Source organism: Sapajus apella, unplaced genomic scaffold (genome assembly GCF_009761245.1).
Source record: "Sapajus apella isolate SASKATOON/1434 unplaced genomic scaffold, GSC_monkey_1.0 scaffold24, whole genome shotgun sequence".
Taxonomy (NCBI): Eukaryota; Metazoa; Chordata; class Mammalia; order Primates; family Cebidae; genus Sapajus; species Sapajus apella.
In genome coordinates, this window is record NW_022436964.1 from 751,014 (window position 1) to 772,919 (window position 21,906).

A 21,906-nucleotide genomic window follows, 5' to 3' on the forward strand; every position below is an offset into this window, starting at 1 on the left:
CTGGTCTTAAAAAATCAGAAGATTTGGGAACCCTGGGCTTTCATTCCTGCACACTGACATGGGCTGGGCTGGTGGCAGCCCTACTCTGAGCATGGGGCATTCCCCTCCAGCCCAGCTACTCATGCCCAGGACTACTCGACCTGTCGTCATTTGAATCAGGAACCTATGGTCTAGCACAAAGAAAGTACTCAATAAAGTTGGTTGAATCTGAATAAGGTCTCGTTTTCCTTGAAAACAATTCAAAGCGAGAGCTGCTGAAGTACAAGGGTGAGTAATTGTGTAAGAGGATGTATCACTCTGTACCACTCCGTCTCTGTCCTCATGCCTGGCAAGGCATTGATGTCACACTTCCATAAACACCCTTCTGAAAGAATATGAACCAATAACAAGGGCTGCCATGATAGGACATTTGTTTGATGGGGAACACAAAATGAAATGAAATAAAATCACTTATGGTTTTAGTATGTAGGCGAGAAAAACAAAAGCAGGTCTTAGTTTCAGATGTTGTTTTATGTTGCTGTAAATAAAAGGATGGCTACAGCTCAAAAATTACATGTTAAATATTTCAAAATGTTGACTTGCCCAGGCTGTGTACTTTTTAAAAAAATAATAATGATTTTAGTAGAAGCCCTTTTAACCAACGAAACTGGCAGGAGGTCATTTAAGGAAGTGGAGGGTCCTTAAGGACTCAACCCAGATGTTCAGCCAGGAATGTTCAGGGTGCCGGGCAGGTTGGTCATTATGTTTTACAGAGAGATGGCAGGAAGACATTAACAAGCACATATGTTAACTGGACCTCAGATAAGACAGTGTCTGCAGTTGAGAATGCACCTTGTAGAACTTCAAGGCCAGGGAATATAGTTGACTAAGGGTATCAAAGCTAGGGAATTTATCACCTCATTCACACAGAGGCCAAGCTCCAGAGGCAATAAGTGAGAGTGGTGGAAATACAAAGGCAGAAACATCCTGGGAGACAAGGTAGTCTTCTGATGGCTGATTTAGCTCAAAGACTCCCCAGCAGCCTTGCCAATATTTCCCTAGAGTGAATGGCAGTCGAGGGTGCTTCACCTAAGCCTCCATCCCTCTCTTATTCACCCACAGTCCTGCTTGCATTGTGGTCTTCTGCTGTTGCACATTCCTGCGCTCAGATACCCTTCCCATTTTCGCACACCCAAGAGTTTCTCCTGATAAAAATCTCTGCAGCTTTAATTCCATCTTGGTGTCTGCTTCTGAGAGGACGCATTCTGAACTGGAAAATTCCTGCAGCCCCCATTTGGCAAAATCTGTCTACTCTACCCAATAAAAGCAGGCTCCCAATTTCTGCGTAGTCCCATGAATCCACACGAAAAAGCACTTAGAACAGAAATCTAAGATGAGTGGGCTTTGAGGAATTGCGTATGGAGGTAAGAGAAAGAGAAAAAGAAAAAGAAGAAGGCTTCAGGGGGAGGAGGGGGGTCAAGGAAAAAGAAGGTGACAACTTCTTTGTTTTTCATCCACTTGGACAATTTTCTAAGAATATGGGCATGGAGACCCCCTGAAATAGTCTATTCACACCACCAGAAAAAACTCTTTGACACTCTATGCATTACCTATCTTGATCCAGAATTCTAAATGCTAAATTGCTATTTGGAGACGAAATTTATCATCCGTTAGAGGACTGCTGGCCAAGAAGTCCTTTGTGGTGACAATGACAACCACAAGTTATCACTCTCTGTATTCTAAACTTCAATATTTCTAGATTTTCATTTTGTTGAAAGGCAGAAAAAGGAAAGTAAACTGGTTTGTGAAATATGTAAAATGCACCTCATAACCAAGAAAAGAAAGACCACAACAATTCACACACATTCTCTCTTTTCTCTCTCTCTCTCTCTCTCTCTCTCTCTCTCTCTGTCAATCTCTACTAAGAGGGTTAACTTATAAGGAAACCTTCAGGCTGGTTATTTTATAATTCACAGCAAAATAAAAAAAGGAGACAAAATCAGCAGCATCATTTATAAACCCTGGAAAATGGAAGTTTCCAAGCTGTCATAAATAAGGATGGAAGCATTTGCCAAGTCAGAAATTTTGCCAAGTTTGAAATCCACTCAATCCTTACATCTTGGAGCTCAGAACGGAACACCAACCTTTTGGGATTTGTAATCATTTCTTCTCAGCAAAACTTCTTGCTATTTATAAGGAAGTAAAAACAAAGAGCAAAAAATACAACATGGAAAGTTTTTTAAGAGAAGCTGGGAGTGTTATAGCACATTGAACGCTGAGGAGGTGATGATGGTAAATGGTCTATGTACTGGGATTAGATTCCCATTTAATCAAACAGAGCTGAAAGTATGCGGTGTTCCTATTCCATAGGGGTGTGTGTGTGTGTGTGTGTGTGTGTGTGTGTGTCTGTGTGTACGAATTCTTGTGTCCTTTCCTTGCTTGAGCCTCTAGCTCTCCCTCTTGTGCACACACACACATAAATACAAAATCTAAGTACATTCCACCCAACCAATTTGAAATTTTAAAATGTGGAAATTAAAGAAAGGACAAAGTATATTTACGGCTTTTGTCTTGAGTAAAAAGAGAACTGGAAGAAAAGAGAAGAAAATGATTTTTTAAAAAAGATAAAAGGGAAAGTAAATAAAACAGTTTACAAGGAAAGGGATACTTTATGCATTTAGACAAAGTCAAGAATAATTACAGCCACTGAAATGAAGAGCAGAGGTCTGTTAGCTAGCTTAGAACTTGCAGCCTAGAGACACCCAAGGGACAAAGGAAAATTACTGGCCTCAGAGAAACAATGCCAGAAGCAGGGATTTCACAGGCAGACAAATCTGATGCTTGTGCCCTTGGACAGGTCATTTAACTTTCTAAGCCATTTTTCTCTCATATGCAAATTATGGGCAGTAATAATATCAACATTATAGACATTACCATTAGACCGATAAGGTGAAAGATAGCGTTTGCTTGGTTTGTGGAGGTACCTCCCAGTGCCTAGCCCACTGGCTAATGTATACACTTGATCTTTGAACAATACAGGTTGGAACTGCTTAGGTCCACTTATACACAAATTTTTTTCAATTAATATATTGGAATTTTTTTGTAGATCTGAAATAATTTGAAAAAATTAACAGATAAGCCTTGTAACCTAGAAATATTGAAAAAATTAACAAAAAGTTAAACATGGCATGAATGCATAAAATATATGCAGGTACTAGTCTGTGTATTAACCAACTATTTATGGAATTTGTAAGCCTTCTGGTCCAAAGTAAGCTATTGGCCGGGTGCAGTGGCTCATGCCTGTAATCCCAGCACTTTGGGAGGCTGGGGCAGGCAGATTACTTGAGGTTGGGAGTTCAAGACCAGCCTGGCCAATATGGTGAAACTCCATCTCTACTAAAAATACAAAAATTAGCCAGGTGTGGTGGTGCATGCCTGTAGTCCCAGCTAAGAGGAAGGGTGAAGCAAAAAAATCGCTTAAACCCAGGAGGCGGAGTTTGCAATGAGCCAAGATCGCACCACTGCACTCCAGCCTGGGCAACAGAGCGAGACTCAGTCTGGAGAAAAAAAAAAAAAAAAAAAAAAAAAAAAAGTTAGCTATTAGTATGTAAGTTTTGGGGCAGTCAAAAATTATACTCATATTTTCAACTGTGCAGGAGATTGGTGCCCCTAATCCCCACATTGTTAAAGGGTCAACTATAATTGACAATAAATATTTACTGGAGTTGGAAGAGATTTGATAGAAGATAAAATGAGATCATATATTAAAGAATATAACATATGTCTCAGGGTTTCGTCAAAAGAAAATAACTCACCCCATATGGTTCAAATGAAGAGATATATTGTAGGGCCACAGAGAGTTATGGGTGGGGTAAAGAAACAAACAGGAAATAGGCACTCAGAGACTGACAAGCGTGGGAAGCCCTTACCACCTCCAGGGACGGAGGTTCAGGAGGGGAGAATAGCTTTGCTGGATCCCAGCGAGAGCTGGAGCCACAGAGGAGGCGCCATTCTGCAGGACTCTAGATAGAGAGGGCTGAGCCTGTTTAAGGCTGGCTCCTCAGCAGGCGGAACACAGCAGACATACCCTGAATGCCTCCTCTACCTGAGACCTGCCAGTGCTCCCCACTGGTCAGACATCTTGAGAAGCCAGCACGAGACCTGCATGTAATTAGATGTGGCATTCAATTCAACAGCATGGAGTGCAGGGTGATGGAGAGGTAATCAATCAACCTTCCCAAAGGCCAGGAGCCTGGAATAAATGCAAGGAGGAAAATCTGCCTTGAGATCAGTTTTTGAAAAGCCTGGAAGCACCCTCAGAGGCTGTGTCCTAGTTCATGTGAAAACCTAGAACTCCCCACAGAAGGTAAAACAGTGCTGGCGACTCTGTACTTCCTACCTGGACTCAAGGGGCTTGAGGTGAAATTGCATGAATTTACCTGAGGCTGAATTAAAATCCTTAAAGCAAACAGCTGTGGCCTATGTTTTTATTTAATAATTCAGCAAGACTGATTACAGCATGATGAGAATTATTAAAAAGAGAAGAAAGTATGGTAAATAAACACAAAAGAGGTTTCTCCTTTCCTCCTTGGCAACAGGATGGAAATTTTAAAAGAGAGAGAGAGGGAACTTACTGTTTATTAATTTATGGTCAGGCAGAGCTTTTAATTCAGTAAACACAGGCTCCAGGGTCTTGTAGCGAGTGAGATGGGACCTGACCAAGTGACTGGGAAATTAGAATGTGCCCTTGGCAGTATCTCTCAATCACTGGCTGCCAGACGGGACATTCGAGGACAGGCGCATCGATGTGACCAAGCTGCTCCAACGCTGCTCTGCCTCTGGGTGTTTGAAAGGCAAGGAACAGTGCAGGCATTTTTCACCACCTTGTTCTGATGTCTGGATCCTGTTCATGGAGGTGGCAGGATGTGTCCTCAATACCCTTTCCCACCAGGCCCTTTCCACTCGCCAGGAGGTTTCCCTCAAGATCACTCATCGGAGAGCAGGGACTACTCCAAAAGAATGGGAAGTACTAAAGTTTGAGAGTGATGAGAAAATTCACCCGAAGGCAATCAAAACCAGCAAATCCATCTTTGGTTACAATGGACAAAGCAAACATGCTCTGGGGTTTTCATTAACTAATTAGCACTGAATACAGGCTCGATGCAACTTCTCTTTTTCATAAGGTAAAATTTAAAATGCATGTGCCAGTTTCACTACTGTGCCACATACTTGCAAGTCAAGATCTGCAAAGGATTTGCTCATGGCACAAATACCTGAGGACTCGCTGGGATCAAGGGGTGCCTCTCCAGTGACTTAGGTTAACCTTAAAATTCTACTTTGCCACAATAATAACACAACTGCCAGTGCTAGTAGGAGTGGCCACCAGGCACTTGCATGACCCTAAGACTTATCACCGTCTTTCAAATTGTGCCCTAGGGACCTGGCTGACCTCACCCTAGCCCCAGCCCAGTTCAAGAGTCCAGTTCACATAGGGAGCACCAGCTTCACAGCCAGCCTGCCTGAACTCAAATCCTGGTGTTAACTTGTTAGCTAGGTAACCTGAAGCAAGTCCCTCACTGGCCCCATTCCTCAGTTTCCTAATCTTAAAATATAGGCAAAATTAGCTTTGGCCTCATAAGGTTGCTGGGAGGATCGTGAAGCACTTGAGTGTGAAGTCAATACCTGCTACTTATCACTATCTCTTAGGTCCTGTGGTAGAGCTCACTAAAGGATGTGTTAGGAAAGGTGCTGGCAACAGTAAAATTGCCCTAAATTAAGTCCTAGAAAAACATCAGTGCCACTGCTTTAAAGTGATTTAATGATAAGAAAAAAGCGTAAATTATGAAGTATTTTTAAGAACATGAAATTTATGGCTTCAAACATGAAGTCGTTCCAGCTAAGACAATCATGTGTGGCCTCCCGGAGCTATTACCAGAAATGACTTCAGGAAGGAAAAGAATAATCTAGTTATTCATAACTCATTGCCTGTGAATACTTGTTTCTAAGGCTTGAAGGAACTTGAAACTGTCTTTCCTTTGAAACAATCTTTTGGCCAAGTTGTTATTTACATTCTTAGCCAAAGGTTTTTAAATAGATAATTCAAAAATTAAAGTTAATGCAGTCTCTGTTGAAATTATAAAAAGAAATCTGTATTCACTGTAAGATATTCAATGTTGTTTCTCCAAGAATTCGCAAATGACAGACCATCATTCAAACTCATGGAACTATTATGATACTGGCCAAATAAACCAGATCCTTTTATTTCATCAAAATCACACCTGAGGCAGAATCATTGTATGAGAATTGGCTGCATAGAGAGAAGAATTCAAGAGGAGAATCCTAATAACTCCTGAAACAATTCCACAGTGGCCTTCACAGCTTGGGCCACACCCAAGATGGCCCAGTGAGTGAAGTTTCCTTTCATTTGGTTTCCATTATTTGCAACCACCAATCTGCTTATGACCAAGACCTGTAAGTGGGTTTGTAATTCGTGGACATTTACTGAGGTACACCCAATGACCTGCCAATCAGAGCTCCTTTGAAATATTAGTTATTAGCAATACCGAGTGTCCCACTTGCCAGGCAGTAAGCTGAGGGCTTTATCCGAGCCATCTCATTTAACTCTTATAAGAGTCCAGTGAGGTAAATGTTGTACTCTTCTTATTACCATCATCTCATTCTGCAGAGAAAGAAATTGAAGCATGGAGCAGTGAAAGAGCTTTCCATGATTATCTCATTTGTGAGCATAGCGGGGATTCAAACCTGCATAGCCTGCAACAAGTGCCTGCCACTCCAAATTATCATGTGGCCTTCTGATGTTAGATGTAACCTGTTCTCAGTTCAACAAATAAGGAAGTCTGGGGCCGGGCGTGGTGGCTCATGCCTGTAATCCCAGCACTTTGGGACGCCGAGGCAGGTGGATCACCTGAGATCAGGAGTTCGAGACCAGCCTGACCAACATGGAGAAACCCTTCTCTACTAAAAAAAGAAAGACAAAATTAGCCAGGCGTGGTGGCTCATGCCTGTAATCCCAGCTATTCAGGAGGCTGAGGCAGGAGAATCGCTTGAACCCGGGAGGCGGAAGTTGCAGTAAGCCAAGATTGCGCCATTGTTGTCCAGCCTGGGCAACAAGAGCAAAACTCTGTCTCAAAAAAAAAAAAAAAAAAAAAAAGAGAGAGAGAGAGAAGGGAGTTTGGAAAAAGCACAAGTCACTAATACTGAACACTGGGCTTTTAGAAGAGGGCTAGTATACTTGGCTTGATAAAGCATTAGCTTATAATGGATTAGTTTTTCCAATCCCCAAGTCCAGTTTAGAGCGAAACCCCTTCAGTGTTAACAGAAGGGGACAGCAGGCTCAAATGAATCAGAGCCTGCAGTCTTACAAAACTTCCTGTTTTCAAAGGGAAAAATGGGGCAGGAACCATGCAGCTGAGCTGAGGATGGAGACAAAAGGGACATGGAGTGTAGGCACCATGCTAACAGTGAGGGTCTCATGGTATCTTTCCTCTACATCCACCATGTTCCCCTCTCTCTCCTTTCAACTACAAGTCATTATGTTTCTATGTCCACAAAGTCATTTAGAATAGAGAAACAGAGCATTGAGTATACCCTCTTGTTGTGACCTGAATCATTTCAAGTTTTTAAAATACCAAAGGGCTTTGCTATAGAATTTGAGGTTTTTAAAAAATTCCCATAAGCTTTTTTTTTCTTAAAGTATTGCCTTTTAGCCAATGAAAATATTTCTGATGCAAGAATCAGTCAACAATAAACAGACAATTCATATTGACAGGAATTTTAAAAGTTCTTTTGGGGATAATTTATTACAGAATCTGAAATGTTTGGGACTCCCCTGAAACTCTCAGTGACATTTCTCACACGATTTCTTTTAACATCTTCAGTTCTGAACACAACCAAGGGCACTCAGGTGACAGCACACACTTGAGGAAGTGTGAGGAAGTACACAAGGTCTACAGAGAATGCAAGACACGTGGAGATGAATTATCAAACTTTATTGGCTTGTTAAAAATGATTGAATTCAGCAAGTACATTTATGATCTATCCACATTGTTAAAACAGCACTAAAAATAATTTTTTTAAAAAAAGATTATCCATTATTTACAGAAAACGTGGGAAAAATGGCTTTTAAACCTGGAACATTATAGGAAAAAAAAACAGGGAATGAGAATGATCCACAAGCTGCTTCTGGATTATAGCAAATGGTTGAGCGTGAAGTGGGTGAAACTCAAGGATTGATCTTTCTTAGGAATCTCTTTTTACTTTGTATTTGTTTATACTCAATTCACAAATGGACTGTCTTACAATAAAGGTGGTTAAAAAAAAATCTCTGTTTTTTTATTTGCTTTTCACACATTTTTTTTTTCCCCATAAAAACTAACTGCAGCCATAGTCAGTAGTTTGGGGTGGGGATCGGTTCAACACAATCTGGGTGTTCATTCATGGCCATGCCAAGGCTACACTGCAATACTAGCCTGAATTAAACTTAGAGTTACTTCACCATCAAAATCAGGTGGCTGGGAGGTTCCTTTGTCTCTGAAGACCAAAACTTGAACATGGACTGACTTTAGTGGGAAATTTGCTTCCGCGACAGCCATTTTTATGGAACTTTCCTGGGCTGGGAGTTCTATCAACCAAATTTAGTCTGGCAGCACCCAGCAGTAAATTCAATTCCTGGTCTGCCCAAAAGAGTCCTTAATCTTCCTATATGCCTTTAGATGAACCTGGCATAGTATGCAGGTACTACAGGCATGTGAGCATAGCAGAACCCACTTAGAAGAGTGGTTACTTCTGTGCTAATTTCCTTGGAGTCAAGTCAGCTAAGCTGCACAACTCCAGGGGCTCCAAGGACACAGACTAGATGTGACTGGCCCTGCCCACGTGGCTGGATGCACCCTGAAAGACGCTATACTATATGGAATTGCTTGTCCTCAGTCCAGCTTTCCCTTTGCATCTAGAGTCTAGACGTCGAAACAAGATGAAATGAACTTCTAGTGCAGTGAGAAGTTCTAGACAGCTAGCACCAAAACAGGTGGAGGTGTTTGTAAATCACACAAAGGAAGAAAGCACAGGTCCTGTGTAGTATCTTGATTCCATTTTGAATGAAGTGTTGTGTGTGTTCTAATTCTGCAAAACAACCAATGAAACAAAAATAAATTCTCACTTGGTCATGGAGTCAATATAGAATACTAGGGAGAGAGCGGGGAAAAAGTCAGGTGGTCTAAAGGAATAAAGAGAAAAGAGACAAAGCCGTCTTCCCTCCATCATGCTCTCTCTCGCACCTGGCGTGAACCTGGTCTCCTGTCTGGAGCTCCTCGAGCTATTTACTCCACACACTGCTGAATAAGTGTCGTCTCTGCTCTGTCTGAGGAGACCCTCCAAGCCTCAGCCATTCTGGGTCTAATCCAGGATTACTTGGAGAGTGAGAAGTCAAAAGCAAACTCCTGTGTTCTGTGTTGCTGGGTGGGGCTGGGATAGTTTAGTTCTTGTCCTTGCTACATATTTCTAGAAAGAAAACCTAGTGGGTCAGAAATGAAATTAGTCCCTGCTGGGAGACTGGGAGTGAAAACCCCTGAATCAATTCACTCCTTTGTGTGGTGGGATTTTTTTTCCTGTTGTGAGATGAATCTTTCTTAGCCTCAGACTGTTCGTACTTTTGTCATCACAGACGGTGTGTCATGTGATGATAATGGACTCATTTCTCAGTCTAGCTCAGCAGTTTGAGAGGGTTTCTGGAGGCCCCCATTGAGCCATGAGTAAATATAATAGGACACTGAACCTGGACCACATCAAGGGCAACCATGAAAGTGGGACATATACTTTCCCATCTAAACCTGGCAGCATCTGACTGGGCCAAGAGACGTGAGCACTGCTGAAAAGAAATTTGTGTCAGACATAACAGGAGGAAGGATTTGCTAAGACGTCTCTGGCTACACGGGCGTAGGGCCAAGTAGGGAATGGATTGAGGGGAGATATTGGGGCAGAATTCCAGGCAAGGGGAGACAGCTGAGGGCTACAATGAGGTAGGAATCATAGGAGAGGAGCAAAGGTAATTGACATGTTCCTGATAACTGGGTTGTTAAACTCAGTTTCTTAGCTTGTGGTAACAAAGCCCTCAATGGCAATGTCAGAAAGAAAGAAAAATAAATTTGCAAAGGAAAGACAGAAGGATACAGTGAAAGAACAATGATCATGTTTTAAGATTAAAGTAACAAACTGGCAGTCCACAGACTTTTGTTGGCTTACAAAATGTTTTAAAAATAACTGAGCCAACTTTTTAACAATAGGGACATTTCACACAAAATCCAGGTTTCATGTTTCTGCTAAAAAAAAATCACAAGATTTGGAAACCTGGGCTCCCATTCCGTGGGGCACAGTTGGCTACAGCTAGGAACAGTGGCCCCTCTGGAAGGGCAGGCATCGGCTCACCCAGACCATTCTGTTCATTTAGGAGACCTGACTGGCACAAGTGCCAGAACCTTCAGTTGGAGAGTGATAGACCTATTTCAGCAAAAATGCTGCCTCTCTTTTTCTAATGCTGCAAAAATACAACACATGCCATTAGGAAGCTCTAAAAAGCACATTTCTTATGGAGGACATAAAAAGCAAAATGATGGGGTCAGGAGCTCTGGCTCACACCTGTAATCCTAGCACTTTGGGAGACTGAGGCAGACAGATCATGAGGTCAGGAGATCAAGACCTGATCTTTTGTATTTATTAAAAATACAAAAATTAGCCAGGTGTGGTGCACGCCTGTAGTCCCAGCTACTAGGGAGGCTGAGCAGGAGATTTACTTGAACCCAGGAGGTGGAGGTTGCAGTGAGCTGAGATCGTACCACTGTACTCCAGCATAGGTGACAGAGTAAGACTCCGTCTCAAAAAAAATAAAAATAAAAAAGATGAAAAGGGGTGGTTTAGAGTATAGAAAAGAGAAGCTATGTTACTGATTGGGATCTTTAGGGATTAAAAGAAAGATAAGAACACCAGAACCATATGAGACAATTTTCTAATAGCCTGCTGTTTTCATCGTTTCCTAGGAGATGTCAACTGATCTTTGATATATTAAATCGCCTATCTGTCCATTTCTTTCCATTTTAAAACAAAAATCTATCTTTCAATCCTTCTAGCTGTTGGGTACAAATCTTCTTTTTTCCTTTTTGGGTCTGAGAAACTTTAAAATAGTTCTTAAACAATCCATCGCCTTTTTTATGGCTCCATGGAATAACATAAAAGCTTTAAAAAAATTATTTTTGCACCAAATGGCCGATTCTTAAGAACTTTTGCCATACTGAGCTCCTGCCTGGCTCACAGCTTGAATTTCATTTTTCTTTCAGGGGTCAGGATTTCTGCTATTAGCTGGCCTCTTTGTAAATCAACACCTTTGGGAAAGATTGAAATCTAAGTAATGACAGAAACTGTCATTTAGCAGTGAACAAGAAAATGGGAATTCAGAAAATATTCAGGCCTACCCACACTGAGGGTCAGCTGCCCTTACACTCAAATGGAGTTAGGAAGAAAACTTAAGAACTGGCAGCATGTTTCTGCTTTTGAGAAACTGCCCCTCTTTAAGGCATGGGTATGGAGTAGCCAAGTGAAATGCTGCAATCCATAGGATTCTGTGAAAGGTCTGCATCAAGCAATAGCATATTTAGTGGCTAATGTAAAAGATACAGTATAAAATATTCATTATGGATATCCTTTTTATATCAGTGGTGCCTAAATGGATCCTGGTTTATTAAGATTAATGCCTTGGTTTACACAAGATTCAAACGATGTTTCTGACCATGTTAGACTGGTTAAAAATCTAACGTTAAAGCTTAGAACGTTAAAGCTAAATTGCAACATTTGTGCAACTATTTTTTTTAATTTAAAAATATCAATGTTTCCAATCCAGCTATGGCATCTGTGTGCATGTCTAACAGTCAGAGCTGATTGTGTTTTCAAACAAAATGCTTCAGGCCTGGCTTTGAAAGTCCTCCTGACAAAAAAGGAGCAGGGTGGGGTGGGGTGGGGATAGCCAATCCTCTCTTCAGGACAAGGAGACTGCCTGACACAGACTGAACAAAGCATACGAAGGCCACTATGATGCTAAAGTGAATGAAACAGGTGTCCATGGGTCAGACTCGGGGGATGTAGAAATCTGTAGCTCTAAGGCTGCCCTCTCAGCAATGAAGAAGGACATTATAAAGCACATATTCATTAGCGACCTGCCACCTCTTTGCTGCTGGGGTCAGGACAAGCTTTCCTACCCATGAAAACCCAGCAGTATGACAGTATGTTGCAGGGGGACTATCTTTCTTAGAATCTCCTCTCCTGCTCACAGCGGGCCAGCCATTCTGCTCCCGGGTCTTTTCAGAGTAGAAAAGCTGCAGTTCTGTAATGCAAACAGCATGAGATACTGTGGCCTTCTCACTCGACAGACTTCTAAAAAGCAGGTGGATCACAGAGGGCGCATAAAAAAGGGCAAGGTTATAATTTCACCATATGCATATATTCCACTCTTAGTTATTCTGAAATTGACTATGCCTAACCTAAATCTATAGCCCCAACCAAACAGCTGCTGCTGCTTGTTCTGGTTTTTCTTCTTTTGAAATGTTTTTCGTTTATTTGTTTTGTTTTGCTGGCTGAGGAACTTTAAGGCAATTCTCAACATTGTTTAACTCTCAGACCTAAGCTAAACATCTGGACCTTTATTGACAGTAAAGGAAATAACCTTTTAATAACACCACCAAGTCCCCAAAGTGATGGTAGATATGCCCTTAACTCTTTTAGTCACTGTGTTACAGGTGAAAAAGTCAAACCTTCTGAATTCAGTGCTGATTAGAGTACAGAAAATCATACTAAAATATGTGTTACATGTAGATTAGACTATTTAGTGTGCACTTAGACCTGTTCCCAACTTTAAATTTTTTTTAACTTTGCAGGTCAACTTTAATAAACAGAAGCAATTAAGTCAATAAATGTCCAGTAGGGTCAAAAAGCACACTTTTCAGAAGAGAAGCACAATCCAATGGGATTTCATTTCAGTTTTGTATTTGAACTACTGTGAGAAGAGAAGCATTAATTTAACATGTTTTCTTGAGGTGCCGCTTAGCTGCCTGAGAGTTGCCTCTGCATTGGTGTTCCCCAATCACAGCTCACAATATACGCAGGCTTCATATAGTACATCCTCCAAACACCACCCACATCTACCAGACAACCCCAGATAAGCAGCACTTCCCGGGATAAGCCAACAGCAGTCCCAAGAGTCCAGCTTACAGGGCAGCATCAACCAACAAGCACCACAGCCCCTTTCTCTGTCTTTTCCTTTATTTCAGCTACCCATCCAGTGGGATCTTATGAAACAAAACAAAACCTAAAAGAAACACAAAATAAAACATAAGTCATGCTCAAAAGAAAAAATCAATGAAAATTAACATACAAATACAATAACTTTCAAATTAACATAATAAATAAACATAAAAAATGAGACACAACATGGAATATACTTTAAAACATAGAGCAATATATAATAACAGAACAGAAATTGGGGAAAATGTGCATCTCATTATTGAGCAACTTAGGTTTAAACTTAAAACTGATTTTACATGGTACATGAAACAAGGGAAAGAAATGCAAAGAATTTCTGCATACAGCTCCACCCACAACTGTATCAGCTGTTAGCAGCTTACTTTAAGGAGGAAAAAAATCTGTGTACACTACAGATGACTCTTGAAGAATTTTTACTTATAGGTTGAGCAAAAGTAATCACGGCTTTGGCCATTGAAAGTAATGGCCAAAACCGTGATTACTATTGCACCAATCTAATATTGCTCTTTATGGGTGGGGGAATTAGTTTCAAGAATACCTATCTACTCAAATCCTGATTTTCTTTCCCCAACTAATTTTAGCGAATTATTTCTAAAAGAACTGATTTACTCAGCAGCTTGCCCAGAGAACTGGCTAACTTTAACTGGTGAAATACTGAACAATATAAATTAGATTCTTTTCCAAGAATCCTTATATAAAATAATTAATTAGTTGCCAACTTTAAGTACTATAGCAAATATATGACACATGTGGAGATGTAATATTTATTGTATAACATATAATATATAACATACAACATGCAGTATATTGTATATGTATATATTATATCTATAAGACATATAGCAAATGTATATATTATATATAATAATATATAAATAATATAATGTATAATACCTAACATAATCCTACAAACATTTATTAAGCACCAACCAAACAGAAGACACTGTAATAAATATTACAAAAATAAAGAAAATACAGTTCCTTGCCCTCAAATATTTCATTACCCCACAGATGGAGAAAGATGAGTAAATAATTTGCTCATTAAATGACAATGAATCTACTTTGTGCCAGGTTCTCTTCTTAGCACTGTGACCAAACTATTCTTTTTAAGTTTCACAATAACCCTATGAGATAAGTTCTACTATTGTGACCTCTTTACTGTGAGGAAACTAAGACCCAGAGAGTGAAGCAGCTTGCCCAAGGTCCGATAGCTAGTGTGTGATGAAGCTCAGATTCCAACTCAGAAACTCGATTCCATAGCCAGTCTGCCAGGACAAAGTGCAAGAAGGAGACAGTGAGCTTTCACTGAACTTGCCCACAGAAACCCAGTGGAACAGGGAAGGTTCTAGTACACATAATTCTGTGTTTAGTTTGCATGAATCTTTAGTAGATCCATAAATGGCAAAATAGACGGTGTCATAATAGAAATCTCCAAGACATTTTCAAGTTCAACTTTGGAAGACGTCTCTAAGCCCAACCCTGCAGACTCTCCATCATCCTCCACCTGGTGTCTGGTCTGCCAAGTGCTGGTGTCATCTGCCTCCAGAACTGTAACTACCACCACCAATCTGTGTCATCGTTTACAACAATGCTAAAAGAGTCCACAGAGCTTAATTTCCATGGCATTTCTCTCTCCCGCCCTTCCAAAAGAACTCAGTACAGATGCCAAACATCATTTACGGATTTAATCACCCACAAAGCCCTTAGAATTTAGGAAGTACTCAGTGGCGCTGATTAATTCTCCTTCATAACTCTCTCCAGTGTCCTTCTAAAAGTTTCGCCTCCAGGCTAACAGAAGCTGAGCTAGTTTAAGAGTGCACTATGGCACGGAGAACGAGCATGCCAAATTAACAAATCAAACTTCTTAGGTTTTAAAAGGGTGGAGCTCAAATTCTTTCCCACTGAAACGATGTGAGAATTAATATAAGGATGTCAACATTGTCAATAAAAATATGAGAAACTTAGTGATATAGACAGCATGAACCTAGAATAAAAAGATTTGTTGACTCCATAACACAACGATTAAACTGCTGGTAGAAAGCCTTATTTCCAATGGGTTTATGACACAGGAACTCCAAGAGTTTACTAATCCCAGTATGTTTACAGCAGGAACTTAACCAGGCTTCTCTTTCTTGTTTCTATTTGCCGTTTTCCTGCCACAAGCCCCTCCAGGCTCGCTAATTATTACAGTTGGGAAACAGCTAACTTTGCTAGATGACAGTTCTATTAGACTATTGCCACTCATTCAGGATGCAACTGTCCTGGCCCCTGTTTCAGTTGATGTCAAGTGTCCCTCTGCAACCTTCTTGTGCTTGCCTTTTGTGACCCATCCTTCCCAAAGAAGTAGATCTCAGCTCCACACGCCCATGCAATAAAAACACGTGAAGCCGCCATAAAAACACATACGGTATTTTTCTTCTGAGAAAAAGCCAGCCTGTTGCAATTGTAAGCAATATGCATTCAAAACTGCCACTTCCACCACCCTTCACCTCAAAGAAGGCAAGTCATCCTACTCTTTCATACCCTTGATCTTCCCATACTGAGGACAGACTAAAGATATTTCACCACATATTGAAAAATTAATTTGATGTCAAGACAGATGATAGCAAAATTCAATCCAGGCCCCAATTTGCTTACCAGGATCTCATAACTTTTGCCCTCTCATATTATAAAAAACTCAAAGGACCACAAAATGATATAAAACAATAGAAGATTATTTTCTCCTAGTGAGGGGGAAAGTTTTTAGACCACAACAAATGGCTGAACATCTTGTGGGTTTAGCAGCCAAACGAGCTGTCTAGCTTATGAGCCTGAAATATAGATATTTTGACAATGTGACATTCTGAAGCATTTGTAGCATTCCGATGGTGCATGGTAGTTACCGTGAGACCAGCTCCTTTACCAAAAACAACTTTAGAGAAACTTTGTCACCATTGCACACACTAGCTGAGCTGTATAGGAACAAGGATAAAGCAGGTGCTAGGTGAGAAATGGGATGTAAAGTTGAAAGCAGAGAAGGAAGAAACCGGACGTGGCCCAAAACTCAATCTCTGCTATTTGCTGATTTAGGATCTACTCATTGACCTTTTCAAAGGGAAAGGTGGGGAAAAGAAGGGAGTCGAAGGACAGTGAAGTGCTCTGCTTTTTTATCATTGGCTCACAACTCATTTAAATTTATTTACATTCAAACATGCACACATTTTCCTCCTATTACTCAGAAGCAATCAGCCATAAAATGGCAAGGATCTGCAGTACATTTAAATTAACAGCAATTTATCTGGAGCAAAAAGGAAAACTGCTGAGCCCAAAGGAAGCGAAGGGAACGGAAGAAAGATGCAGCTGCTATCTAAAAAAGCAAATCTTATCACATTTGTCATTGGGAGAGTTCAAGCAGAAAACTGCCAACTTGAGCATCTGTGTGGCATGGTGCCATTGGAGACGATCTGGTGGATAGGGCACCAGGGTAGCAGCTCACCTTAATTGGAAAGCAAAACAAATGCCCTTTAAGTCTTCTGGTAAATGTTTACTAGGTACAATAAAATAATAAACTCCCATGTTTTCATAATATCAGGTGTCTAGAATACAGTGCGTTCAAAAAACTTTCCATCACAAAGTGAGATGTGAGCAAGGTACAGCTATGGTTTACTTCAGTATCTAGGCTTAAACACCAATTGTCCTAATCTGATATTTGTGGAGCACTTAAGATCTCTTGGTTGCTGCACTATTCCTTGCTGTTGTTGCTTTTTTTATTTTATAGATAACTCACTCAACTCACATGGTGGATATGAAGTGTCCAAGGTCACCCAAGAATGAGTGAGAGAGCTGAAATCTAAACCTCAGAGCACCGGAACTGTCAGTCCCTTTTTGACAAAGGTGTCATCTGCATCTGTAGCAGAAATCTCCCAATATATAAGTTTAGGTCCTGGTCCTGGTCCTTTCTTCTCTGTGCTCCATCCAGAAGTTGCTTAAACATCTCTAAAACACCCCTTTTGCGTCCCAAGGATGTACTTTGTCCACATACTATCCCTTCTCCTGAGATCTCCTTCCACCAAATGAGATCTCCTTTGAGAAGCTCAGGCTATTCTTCAAGGTCCAGTGCAAAAGCCTTCTCCTGCAAGTGCCTGCTTCACCCTATGCTAAACTTCTGAAGCATTCACTTCTACTCATGGACCTTCTTTTGCACCTTTTATTTTATTCATTTATTTATTTATTTTGAGACAGAGTCCCGCTCTGTCACCCAGGCTGGAGTGCAATGGCACAATCTCGGGTCACTGCAACCTCCGACTCCCGGGTTTAAGCAATTCTCTTGCCTCAGCCTCCCGAGTAACTGGGATTGTAGGCGACCACCACCACACCCAGGTAATTTTTTTTTTTTTGTATTTTTAGTAGAGACGGGGTTTCTCCATGTTGGTCAGGCTGATCTGAAACTCCTGACTTCAGGTGATCTGCCCACCTTGGCCTCCCAAAGTGCTGGGATTACAGGCATGAGCTGCTGCGCCCAACCTGCACCTTTTAAAACTTGTGTTTATTTTCTTTTGATTTCATTCCATCTCAGACTGTATCCCACAGGAGGACAGAGGACATGTCTATACATTTTCTATGCTCAACACTGCCTCACACAAATACCAAGAGCTGAAGGCATTTTTGGTTTTGTAATAGTAAGGTCTAGAGTTTGAGGTTTATTTTTTAGTCTGTTTTCTGTTGCTTATAGCAGAATATCTGAAATTAGGTAATGTATAAAGAAAGGGAATTTATTTTTACAATTATAGAGGCTGAGAAGTCTAAGGTCAAGGGGCTATACCTTGTGAGGGCCTTCTTGCTGGTGGGAACTTTCTGCAGAGTTTAGCGGTAGTGCAGGGCATGACATGCCCAGGGGGCTGAGTGTGCTAGTACGGCTGTCTCTTACTCTTTGTATAGAGCCACCAGTCCCACTCCTGTGACAACCCATTAATCCATTGATCCATGAATGAACCATCCATTCATGAGGGCAGAAGTCTTGTAACCCAATTATTTTAAAGGTCTCATCTCTCAATACTCTCACATTGAGGGTTAAGTTTCAACAAGAATTTCAGAGGAGACAAACATTCAAACCATTGCAAATTTCAGTGTTCTCAACAACCCAACTGAATTCAAGAAGAAGGAAGGATGCAACGCAACGCAGGATCTACTGCTTCTCATTGGCAACTGGGTTAATCCAGGCACTTTAAAGCATCCAGTATGTAATCACGTTTTTCTCAGTACAGTGAAGGCTACAGAGTCAGACACGTGGACGCCCAGTGAGTACTTCCTGGAGCATTTTAAGCTCCTGGGGAAAAGGTGCTAGACTTGGTTTATTCTAATTCTCACTTTGATCAAAATTACAGTAGTGTATGTGGGACAAAGGGAAAAAACAGCAGTCCATTTATCATCTGGAGGTAAAAACCTAAAATTATTGAGGATGGTCAGGAAGGCTTTTAAAGGAAAAGCTCTGGTTTGATGTAGCAAAATGAAGTTTCATCATGAGCTAAAAATGAAAGTAGAACGCACACTTGGCAAAGCTAGATTTCATAAGGAAAGCCAAAATTATTGCACAAGTAAAGCTCAACGATTCTTAGGAGGATGTGCTCTAATCAGCAGATCCTGATGACAAGTGTCCGAGAACTCAACAACTACTATTTCAGAGACTTCACAGAGGATAGAGAGTACATCCGAAGACTGACACCATTGTCCCATCCACAGAATCACCTACAATTGTTTCAAGTGGAGTAGAGAAAAAGAAAGATGAATTTGTGGTTTGAGAGGCACTCAGATGCTCAAAAGGCTTCACTACTACCACATGGGGACACTCAAATTAATCTATTGGTCTTCTGGGATGTGTCTAGCCTGCTGTCTTGCTTCAATAAACATATATTGCCAAATCTATAGGGTAGATACTTGTAGAGTGAAATGATATTTTCTTAAAGATGTCATACCACAATTTTAAGTCTAGAGAGGCTTATCAGCGATTCAAATAATCAGTACAGATGAGTATGGAGGCATAAATGTCATTATAGAAGAGTATGCATTTGCTGCAGCCACCATAGATCTTGTGTCTAAATTTATTTCCATCAAAATATTCTAGCCAGTTCTTTATAGTCTATGAAGCCAGAGTGCTGAAACCTACAGAGTCCAATCAAAAGGTCAATGATATAAATCCATTACCCAATCAACCTATAACTACATAAAATCTGCAAGAACCTCAGGTATACGCAATGTGAGGTGTTTGGCTCTGCCCAATTTTGGATGAAACTGTGGCCCATTGATGAAAGTGGATCTGGGATTAATGTGTACAAAGTAAATAATGTACAACAAAATACATAAAAGAAAAGAAATATACGTAGGTCACCCAGTGCCTGTGTGAGCATGATGATAATGACTATGGGGAAGATGAAACTCAGGAGATAGAAGGAGGAAGAGGAGGAAAAGAAGTTCTTTATTTTTTAAAGTTGTGACTATTGATGCACTTCAGACCCCTCAAGCATGTACAGAGAGTGAACACAATTAATGAAGAGTAAAAATAGAGATAATAAGCCTCCAAAACAGGATTATAAATCCAGGTCCAAGTTTAAGCTGACCCTAGAAGAAAGAGAGTAGATGAAAATAAACTTTGTCATGAAGCCACACTTTTTCATTATGCATCCCAAACAATACTTCAGAAATGGAGTTTGGAGATCTTTAACATTTAGGATTCTTGTCAAGATAGCAACAATCTGGGGGCTTTTGTATGGCCAGTGTCTCTGCCTATATCTGAATGTCCCATAAGTCGAATCCACCAGCAGTCCCAATTGAACTAGAAGAGGGTCAAACAAATTATCCTCACTTGAATACAGGTATCTGAAAAATCCCGTCTCTATTTAAATTAGCTAAGAGTGAACGATAATGAAACCTCAGCTAACCACCAAGTATTCTGGAATGTGAAACATACAAATGTGGGATTGATAATCCCCATGAACTGACTACAATAAACATGAATGACCCAACTCTGCCTGAGAGTGGGATGGAACGCAAGGCCTGGGTTCCATCTGGCCAGGGACTTCTTGGAAGGTAGGCTAACATCCTATGATCTGGAGCCCAGAAGGTAAAACTGCTGAAGTCCTCATTCAGAGGGCTAAACTATGGCTTTTCAAGAAACCTAGTTCAAGGGGTCACCCCCAGACCCAAGGATGATATCCTTCTCTGCATGTGCTGCTGCCTCATGGCCTCTTCCTCACTGCCAACCCCCACAAGCGAGGACATTAACAGCCCACTGCCCAGGCTCCTGTTTCCAGACCAAGGTGGGGCTGCATATCTGCTTCTGAGACTGCTGCAGGCAGATATGTGACCCTCAAGGGGGAGGGTGGCCAGAGAGCAGGGAGTTTCTTGGCTTCAAAGACGCTTCTCTGGCCTCAGCTTTTTACCAAGGAAATGGATGTCTCTAAACTTGAAAACAGAGGAATAATATGAGGAAGGAAGAAGGTCCTTTACCCAGACATCCCCTTTTTCTCTAGTGCCTTTTCCCAAGAGCAACCATTAATAGAACTTCCATCATCCCAGATATTACCTAGCTATAGTGAGAATTAAAATGTGCCTCTCCTCCACAGCAGGGTGGGCACAGACTCATTTGGCACTCTATTGGTATCTGGGGGAGTTTAGGTTGAAATGATGATCATCCTGCCCTTTGTCAGTCCACCTGGGGCATTAATTGACATTTCTCTGTAAGAGAAATCAAAAGTCCCAGATCAGCTCCTGGGAAGCATATCCAGCTTAAACCCCAGTGACCATGTCTTATCACAGCAAGGTTTATAAGGCAGATCCTGAATTGTTCATCAGTCTTCAAGAGAACTCACTCATTCACGTCATGAACACAGAATCCACGCTCCTGAAGCTTTTCCACATCTGGTGGTACCCTCAGGACACTGGCAACAGCCGATCACTATGCACGCTCCTTAAGCTTAGCAGGTGACCCATTTCAAAAGGCCCCATTAAAACAGAGAGCTTACTCTATCTGAAAGCAGATTCTCAATAGGAAACTTGAAAAGTGCAAAGCCAATCCCAGGGTCACAGCCTTATATACGTTCCGACTGAGGCAGCCAACAGAACCCCCGACTTGAGTTAAATTAACCCCACAGTTCTAGAAGCCTCTGCTGTCAGGGACATTTTTATTTGCTCAAAGAGCTCATTTTGGAATAAGCCCATGCTGCTAAGTCAACCCACCTCACTGTCTTTCCTAATGCTTAACAATGTCTTACAGCAGTGGGGCGTGTGCCAACCTCAGTGGTTTCACACAGTAACACCTCTTTCTGAAGGATTCTCTCTTCTCCTTGACACCTTCATGTTGGAGCATGGCAAGTCCCTTCATGATTCTTTAGTTCAAGTAGAATTTATATATAAAGAAAACCCTGGATTGTAAAGGGCATAATTTTTTACATACACACACCAGATTTCACAGTTTATTTTCCTTTTTAAATAAAGTATGGAGGGCCAGTTATGGCATTCCAAATATAACAGCTTGGTTAGAAATTATGGTGACCATGCTAAAAATCCACCAGACCCAAGACACTGGAAAAAAATGCATTTTAGATTTTTTAAAATAAAAATTTAATGTAC

General features: G+C 40.9%; 1 protein-coding gene across 15 annotated transcripts in view; it reads right to left on the reverse strand.

Moving 5' to 3' along the window:
* NTRK2 (neurotrophic receptor tyrosine kinase 2) overlaps nucleotides 1-21,906 on the reverse strand; it is a 348,512-nt gene that overhangs the window by 199,718 nt on the left and 126,888 nt on the right. For 2 of the 15 annotated variants that reach the window (XM_032290805.1, XM_032290809.1), the window contains one exon: nucleotides 11,140-13,348. The exons of 12 other annotated variants lie outside the window; for them this stretch is intronic. In XM_032290805.1, the coding sequence (XP_032146696.1) occupies nucleotides 13,311-13,348 (38 nt within the window). In that variant the 3' untranslated portion in view covers nucleotides 11,140-13,310. Of the gene's footprint in view, nucleotides 1-11,139; nucleotides 13,349-20,938; nucleotides 21,013-21,906 lie in introns of those variants that run through there. One more of the 15 variants, XM_032290806.1, reaches the window with a different exon arrangement.